General features: G+C 43.1%; 1 protein-coding gene across 1 annotated transcript in view; it reads right to left on the reverse strand.

The window, feature by feature from the left end:
* The window catches only part of LOC118367328 (forkhead box protein O3-like), a 35215-nt gene extending 26841 nt beyond the window's left edge, over positions 1 to 8374 (reverse strand). The window contains exon 1 of the mRNA XM_035750678.2: positions 7080 to 8374. Within this exon, the coding sequence (XP_035606571.1) occupies positions 7080 to 7574 (495 nt within the window). The 5' untranslated portion in view covers positions 7575 to 8374. The remainder of the gene's footprint in view (positions 1 to 7079) is intronic.
* Positions 8375 to 9686: the final 1312 nt, after the last annotated feature.

The raw sequence follows: 9686 nt of genomic DNA on the forward strand, positions 1-9686 counted from the left end.
AATGGGAATGTAGCGGACGACGCGGGCAATCTTATCCAACTCTCACACACACATTGCGAATAATTAGGGAGCCTGATATGATTGTGTAAATATGGAAATGTGTATGGGGAGGGGAGGGAGATAGCATCTACAAACAACTGACTCATAATTTGGACTGTGCTGCGAGTCTGCGACAGTATTTGCATCAAAGCAGTTGGTCAACAACTGGATGTTAAACCCCTGCACTGTCCATCATTTAAAATTGATCATCGACTATACCATACGTTTTTTATTAACTACAAATGGCTGCTGTACGGACGATGGGGTTGTGTCGCGTTAAACACTGTCTCCTCAGGCCTGGGTATGCGAGTGCTTCCTCTAAGTGTATATTTACATTACCTACCACGTCTCTCAATGAAACCAGGCCAGGGCTATTACTGCAATTACGCCTTGCTTTAAAACAACTTTCCTAAACACCTTCATTACCTGGGATGGACCGCGCCTCTCGCCTCGCACCGTTCATAATAAACCTGGGTTCATAATAACCCTGGCCCTCAGACTTCCTCAATCTTCCATGGAGTCAAACCCCCTAATTTGCCTGTTTCGTAACTGTCGGGCTCGCTGACTGGGTGACACTAGTGCTAAAGATAGAGCTGGGCTGTCGCTTAGCGGTTAGAGTCTGTTAGCATGGTTAGTGTTCTGTTGGTGGTGCCACTGCCGTCGAGGTACAGGGCGGGGATAACAAGGGCTAAGCCACCTGCAGACACACCTTAGCAGCGCTCACTTAAATGGGATGGACTTAAGAGTTAAGTGCCAGTCAGGCGCTTGGTGATTAAGGCTAAGCAGACTAGAGGACTGAACTCGACATACTCCTCAACTCGTGACTACCTAAGTGCACCCTACTCCCTGTATAGTGTACTACTTTTGACCAGGGCCCTTATGGGATTGGGCGCCATTTGGGTCACACAGGGCTATTTTTAGAAACATAGACTACAACAGGTGTTTATGTGAAGACGACCGAACTCCACACAGGGAGACACAGATCATGAAGACAAAGTCGCGTTTAAATGGAAAAGAAACACTTAAAACCCCAGGCCTCCAAGCTTTTCTCACATGAACACCAATAAAGTGTTTGTTTCATTATTGTGAGCCTGGTTGTGAAAGACTAAACTGACACTTGCCAAGCATGGAATGCCTGGTAGGTGATGAACGGACGTGTGATTTTCACTCTTTTATGGGGTGGTATTAGTGTAGTTCTGAATCCTCTGTCTACGTGTTCTGGTGTTGATTACCAACTGAGGTCCTTCCAAAGCTGCTTTTTGGACCGCGTTCCAAGGTTAGCTTTGTTGAACATTGCAATGTCATGAATAAAGCCCACATTATTACTGATTCTACATGTCAGAGAGGCATGTTTGTTCTACGTAACACCTGAACGCTCCACAACGTTGTGCTCTGGTGAACATGCCCCGTGTGATACCCTAAACTAACCATGTCTATTCACAGTAGGTAGTGAGCAACCAAACTAGCCCTGACGATTTTCTCGTGTTTTGGAGGATCTCACCGTTAAATTGTGAGGGTAAAACCATCACAATATAGCCTACATGTACAGTGGATGTGTTCATATATAAACTCAGCAAAAAAAAAGAAACGTCCTCTCACTGTGAACGAGAGGTCGACCGATTAATCAGCATGGCCAATTAATTAGGGCTGATTTCAAGTTTTCATAACAATCGGTAATTGGCATTTTTGGATGCCGATTATGGCCGGTTGCATTACAATCCACAAGGAGACTGCTACGCGACTGCAGCAAGGAGCCAAGGTAAGTTGCTAGCTAGCATTAAACTTATCTTATAAAAAACAATCAATCTTCACAAGTTAACTACACATGGTTGATGATATTACTAGTTTAACTAGGTTGTCCCGTGTTGCATATAATCAATGCGGTGCCTGTTAATTTATCATCGAATCACAGCCTACTTCGCCAAAAGGGTGATGATTTAACAAAAGCCCAGTCGCGAAAAAGGCACAATCGTTGCACCAATGTACCTAACCATAAACATCAATGCCTTTCTTAAAATCATAACACAAGTATATTTTTTTAACCTGATTATTTACTTAAAAGAAATTCATGTTAGCAGGCAAGCATTTCGCTACACTCGCATTAACATCTGCTAACCATGTGTATGTGACAAATAAAATTTGATTTGTTTTGATATTCACTAGGGAAATTGTGTCACTTCTCTTGCGTTCAGTGTAAGCAGAGTCAGGGTATATGCAGTAGTTTGGGCCGCCTGGATCATTGCGAACTGTGTGAAGACCATTTCTTCCTAACAACGACCGTAATTAATGCCAGAATTTTACACAATTATGACATAACATTGAAGGTTGTGCAATGTAACAGCAATATTTAGACTTAGGGTTGCCACCCGTTCTATAAAATACTGAACGGTTCCATATTTCACTGAAAGAATAAACGTTTTGTTTTCGAAATGATAGTTTCCGGATTTGACCATATTAAGGACCTACGGCTCGTATTTCTGTGTGTTTATTATATTATAATTATGTCTATGATTTGATATTTGATAGAACAGTCTGACTGAGCGGTGGTAGGCAGCATCAGGCTTGTAAGCATTCATTCAAACAGCACTTTCCTGGATTTTCCAGCAGTTCTTCGCAATGCTTGAAGCACAGCACTGTTTATGACTTCAAGTCTATCATCTCCCGATATTAGGCTGGCAATACTATAGTGCCTAAAAGAACATCCAATAGTCAAATGTATATGAAATACAAATGGTATAGAGAGAAATAGTCCTATAAATTCCTCTAAATAACTACAACCTAAAACCTCTTAACTAGGAATATTGAAGACTCATGTTAAAATGAACCACCAGCTTTCATATGTTCTCATGTTCTGAGCAAGGAACTTAAACATGAGCTTTTTTACATGGCACATATTGCACTTCTACTTTCTTCTCCAACACAGTTTTTTGCATTATTTAAACCAAATTGAACATGTTTCATTATTTATTTGAGGCTAAATTGATTTTATTTGTATTATATTAAGTTAAAATAAAAGTGTTCATTTAGAATTGTTGTAATTGTCATTATTACAAATATATATATAAAAATCAACCGATTAATCGGTATCAGCTTTTTCTAGTCCTCCAATAATCAGTATCGGCATTGAAAAATCAAAATCGGTCGACCTCTATTGTCAACTGCGTTTATTTTCAGCAAACTTAACATGTGTATATATTTGTATGAACATAACAAGATTCAACAACTGATACATAAACTGAACAAGTTCGACAGATATGTGACTAACAGAAATGGAATAATGTGTCCCTGAACAAGGGGAGGGGGGGGGTCAAAATGAAAAGTAACAGTCAGTATCTGGTGTGGCCACCAGCTGCATTAAGTACTGCAGTGCATCTCCTCCTCATGGACTGCACCAGATTTGCCAGTTCTTGCTGTGAGACGTTAACCCACTCTTCCACCAAGGCACCTGCAAGTTCCCAGACATTTCTAGGGGATTTGGCCCTAGCCCTCACCCTCTGATCCAACAGGTCCCAGACGTACTCAATGGAATTGAGATCCGGGCTCTTCGCTGGCCATGGCAGAACACTGACATTCCTGTCCTGCAGGAAATCACGCACAGTATGAGCAGTATGGCTGGTGGCATTGTCATGATGACATGCATTGTCATGTCAGGATAAGCTTGCAGGAAGAGTACCACATGAGGGAGGAGGATGTCTTCCCAGTAACGCACAGCGTTGAGATTGCCTGCAATGACAACAAGCTCAGTCCGATGATGCTGTGACACACCGCCCCAGGCCATGGCGGACCCTCCACCTTCAAATCGATCCCGCTCCAGAGTACAGGCCTCGTGCAACGCTCATTCCTTCAACGATAAACGCAAATCTGACCATCACCCCTGATGAGACAAAACCGCAACTTGTCAGTGAAGAGCACTTTTTGCCAGTCCTGTCTGGTCCAGCGACGGTGGTTTTGTGCCCATAGGCGACGTTGTTGCTGGTGATGTCTGGTGAGGACCTGCCTTACAACAGGCCTACAAGCCCTCAGTCCAGCCTCTCTCCACCTATTGCAGACAATCTGAGCACTGATGGAGGGATTGTGCGTTCCTGATGGAGGGATTGTGCATTCCTTGCCATCCTGTACCTGTCCCACAGGTGTAATGTTCGGATGTACCGATCCTGTGCAGGTGTTGTTACACATGGTCTGCCACTACGAGGACGATCAGCTGTCCGTCCTGTCTCCCTGTAGCGCTGTCTTAGGCGTCTCACAGTACAGACATTGTAATGTATTACCCTGGCCACATATGCAGTCCTCATGCCTCCTTGCAGCATGCCTAATGCATGTTCACTCAGATGAGGGACCATGGGCATCTTTCTTTTGGTGTTTTTCAGAGACAGTAGAAAGGCCTCTTTAGTGTCCTAAGTTTTCATAACTGTGACCTTAATTGCCTACCGTCTGTAAGCTGTTAGTGTCTTAACAACCGTTCCACAGGTGCATGTTCATTAATTGTTTATGGTTCATTGAACAAGCATGGTAAACATTGTTTAAACCCTTTACAATGAAGATCTGTGAATTTATTTGGATTTTTACAAATGATCTTTGAAAGACAGGGTCCTGAAAGAGGGACATTTCTTTTTTGCTGAGTTTATATACTGTATCTATACACACCATCATATACATGTACACTGAGAGGACAAACCATTAGGAACATCTTCCTAATATTGATTGCACCCTTCTTTGCCTTCAGAACAGACTCAATTTGTCAGGCATGGACTCTACAAGGTGTCGAAAGTGTTCCACAGGGATGCTGGCCCATGATGACCTCAATGCTTCCCACAGTTGTGTGAAGTTGGCTGGATGTCATTTGGGTGGTGGACCATTCTTGATACACACAGGAAACTGTTCAGTGTGAAAAACTTGACACATTCAACCCAGTGCTACCATAACTACTACCATACCCCGTTCAAAGGCACTTAAATATTTTGTCTTGCCCATTCACCCTCTGAATGGCACCCATACACAATCCATGTCTCAATTGTCACAAGGCTTAAAAATCCTTCTTTAACCTGTCTCCTCACCTTCATCTACACTGATTGAAGTGGATTTAACGGGTGATACCAATAAGGGATCGTAGCTTTCACCCGGATTCACCTGGTCTGTCTATGTTAAGGAAATAGCGGATGTTCTTAATGTTTTGTGTACTCCGTGTATTTTCCGGACTCTGACATTGCTCATCCTGATATTGCTTCATTTTTTGGATCTGTTTGTATTGTTCTGTTCGGTATAAGTTCACTGTCGGAGTTGGAAACACAAGCATTTCACTGCATCCGCAAAACATGTGTACGCGACAAATAAGATTTGATTTGGTGCGATCACACAGACAGAAAAAGAGGCCACGACAGTAGCTTTCAAAACAGCCTCTTGAGAGTGGAACCAACAGGAACGACTGACAGCAGATTGACAGCAAACCTGAGGGGATACTACAGTCGATCCCACTGCACGCACGACACACGGTTCAAAGTGCTGTGGATGTCATATAGGTTCGAAAAGGGTTCTTCTGATCTACAGGGACAAGGGTTTTCTACATGAAACCTTTTTCAGACAAAATGGTTCCTATGGAACCGTGCCTCTACGAAAGAAAGGATTCCAAAAGTGTTCTCCGTTGGGTGAAAAGGTTCTACCTGGAACCATAAAAGGTTCTTCTACAGGGACAAGTGTTATGGTATGGGTTTATAACGCTCCCACCTGTGACCTCATCATGACTGGCCCTCAAGATCTCCTCTCTGTGAGGAACAATATCAAGAGCCACACTTGTTTGAGTTTATTTTATTTTTAAAGGGACAGTGCACATTAAATTAACGTTTCAGTAAAAGTGCCAGTTTTAGCCAGCCGGCTAATTTTTAACCGCAGTCCCTGGGCAGGTTATTAAAAACAATTACAATATAGACAATCATTGAGCAGTGAGCACACGCAGAGCAACATAGGACGGGCAAGACATAGCATACAGACAGAGCAACATAGGACAAGCAAGACGTAGCATACAGACAGAGCAACATAGAACAAAAAGCATCAAGACAAAATTCATAAAAGCAACAAAGTGTTTCCACACCTCACAAGCTACAGCCAACTTGTGCCTCTAACTGTCCTCGTTACTTTGCGATTTCATTTGTATGTTCTTAACATTAGCTTGTATTAATGAAGAACAGCGATATGAGTGAGACGGTATAATAATGAGGCTGATACAGTGAAATGGGCAGACATCCAGGAGAGGCAGCTCTAGGCTGCTAGCGAGACAGGCGGTAGGTAGCCTGTGTGTGTGCGTGTCTGTAGAAAAGCACTTTTTGAATAGCCTAACCCCTGGGCACAGACGTCAATTCAACGTCTATTCCATGTTGGTTCTATGTAATTTAATTGAAATGGAAACAACATTGATTCAACAAGTGTGTGCCCAGTGGGTATTTACACGATGGACAGCTGACCGGCTACAACTACAAGTGTCTCTCAAGTGACAACTTTAAAAATAGAGTATAGAGTAGGTGTACAACAAATATTAGTCGGTGAAAAAATATTTTTATTGGCTCTATGCCTCTGTCTAGGGCCTATTTCTCCGTCTCACACACATAGAGATAGTGTGAGAGAGAGAGAAACCAAAGGAACCAATATAAAAATGCTTGCCATGTGTGCACTTTCATGATCATAGGCTTTGAAAAGGGGGCGGTTACTCATTTACTGTATACATGTAGCCAAACTGAAGATGGAATCATGAAGGTATATGCACAGTGCTTTTCCAACCTCTACACAGCTCCATTCTATTGAGCTGCCAATGGTAGGCTACAGTAATGTATTGATCGGTGACATTGACGAGAGGGATAATTTCATGGCACCATTCATGCATAACAACCCTAAAGTGTGACATGTGGCAATGGAAAACACAGTATCTGTGCAAAAATGTAGCCTATGGCCCAGTAATAGCCTACCCAAATGTTGTCTTGATTGAGACTTCTGGTGTGTTTAATATCGACATAAAGTATGTCCTATTATAACATTTGTAGACATGCGCTTACCTTCCATCCAGCTGAACTATTACTGTCGCCCTTATCTTTGAAATAGGGAACATAGCGGACCATCCAATCGTAGACCTGTGATAGCGTGAGTCTTTTTTCAGGGGTGCTTTCAATGGCTCGTGTGATAAGGTCCGCGTACGATTGGTTACCCCATGCGTTCCGCCGCGAGGATTTGGCTTTGCGCAATTGTCCAGTCACATCAAGTGCCGCGCCGGCCAAGCATGGGTGCGTCGCGCCGATGGGAGCAGGGGCGACTGCTGGATGCTTCAGCTCCGTCGGCGTGCCACCCATTCTCCCCGCTCTGCACGCTGAAACGGCTAGATTGTCATCTGGTTCCACCTTGATGGTGGTCAGTGGAAGACCCCCATTGACCTCCAGTACTTCGGGGAAATCCTCTGGACAAGGCAGTGGCCAAGTGCACGAGCGAGGCCGGTTTTGCGGTTCGAAATCCGAATCAACCTGATGAGCCAATTCGTCGTCCCCCATCATCAACATTTATCTTCAGTTGTGAAGGAATAACCGAGTTAGAAAGAAATACAATACCTCCACAATTCCCGTATTGTCTCCAATACTAGACCTACTTCAAGCCGAAATCCGTCTCGTGGCGGGGATATTACAGTCTGATTCAATAAAGTAACGATCAAATCTCAGAGAAACCGGCTGCTGTGGAGATGGACGATTTTGAATGGCTCGTCTGCAGTAGGCTATCACAACCCGCATGTAACGATAAGAGTAGCAGTAATAGTAACAATAATCGTTCTCCCATTTTACCTGAAATAAAACATGTTAAATTGGGGAAATTATGAATTGCTGATTGCCTACATCTCCAGCAGATAGAGTCAATCCAAATGCATGACACTGTCAGTTAATCCGGCTGCAGCAACAGATGATACCTCATAGAACGAGAATGGAGATGCAGAGAGCCTTCGAAAGAATCCGCCAAAACATAGACTGGAATAATGTTTAAATCAACAGGATTGTCCAGACAGCACAGACAAGCGACGATGTGTGATCATCGTACATTAAATATACCAGTCTTCACGGAATAGGCTGGCCAATGCAAATCCATTCACAGTCACACACAAACGACTCCGAATTCAATTGCAATGTTACTTTTTTTTTAAAAATCGAGTCGCATGTGTCTTTTAAAAAGCGACACGCTTCCAGACAGTGCACAGTCCAGTATCAGTCTGTTCTTGTCCACTTGATCAAATGATTTATCACATGTCTTGCTCGCCTCTAGTATTTCTAACATGTAGGCTATCTGATCTCCAATCTGTTTTTCTTACACTCAGATCCCCTCACATGTCCTCATTTAATAAAACTCGTTTCGTAGATGTGAACTGATGACGTGCTGACGCTGTTGTGTGGAATAGATGCTGCCATTGGATGGCGCGCCCATTACTCCCAGAACACGCTTACAACACCCCGGCCCGAACTCTCACATATAATATCAACCCCATCATGAAACGGTAGACAAATATCCATGGCATAAATGTTTCAACAATATATGCTAAATGTTCTTAATCTCTGGAAAAAGCAGCTGCTGCGCGTTTTAATGCGAATTTTGGTCTCCAGATTCCAATTAGCCTTAATTTCACTCTTAAGAGAATTTGGTGCAGATGTACTCTCTTAATGTCCTTAAATCTTGGAGAATCAATTGATAATTTCCTTTTCGGCGGCACGGTGTCCAACAAGACCAACTGACGCGCAAGGCGTCTCTGATGGTGCACCAGAACAGCGGGAGTGTAGTTTTCTACCACAATTAGATAGATTTAGTTCAGATTACCAGAGATTAGGTAACCCCAGATTATAATCCGATGAGTGAGGAAAAAATGCAATAGCTACATGCTGTTCAATTATCTCTGCTTTATATCCCCCATCACTGGAGAAAATGTGGGTATAACACAATTTAGCACATACTTTTCTAACATCGCATTTGCCAAGCTTCGATGCGTTACAGCAGCCTGTTTCTTTCTACACGGAAGGCATGACTGTTGAGGATGTCAGACTCCCAGTGGCAGCGCGTTTGACCCATGTGTGCATAACTACCAGATTGCTACATTGACCGAGGGGATTCCGACCACGCCTCACTGTATGCTGCCGCCTCCTCATGTATCAAATTGACAGCTGGGCGGGCGCATTGCTCAGTTGCTTAGATGCCGATTGGCTATCGTGTTTCAGACCACGTTGTCCATTGGCCCAATGTATGGCATAAGGGGTTAATTCAGATGAATGGTGTAATCAACGTTGTATCCTTTATTTTGACTGAGAATTTTGGTGGTGCGTCTGCGTCACACATTTGCCATTGACAGTAATAGTCGAGGGTGAACAAAATCAAATAGTAATCCAGACTTGGGGTATTTACATCATGAGTAATCCAGACTTGGGGTATTTACATCATGAGTAATCCAGACTTGCAAAATGTAACAGTCAGGGTAATAGAGAAATCAGACACCCTGGTGTTCATTCTCGTTGTCTAACTCAAAACATATGGGTCAGTGGTTTTTGAAAAACAGACACTAGCCCTATAAACTACATAAAACCAGAAAAGTAAAAATAGACATAGGGGGCTGCCTAACCCATAATGTATTTTTTTTACCACAC

The sequence above is a fragment of the Oncorhynchus keta genome, chromosome 34 (genome assembly GCF_023373465.1).
Source record: "Oncorhynchus keta strain PuntledgeMale-10-30-2019 chromosome 34, Oket_V2, whole genome shotgun sequence".
NCBI lineage: Eukaryota > Metazoa > Chordata > Actinopteri > Salmoniformes > Salmonidae > Oncorhynchus > Oncorhynchus keta.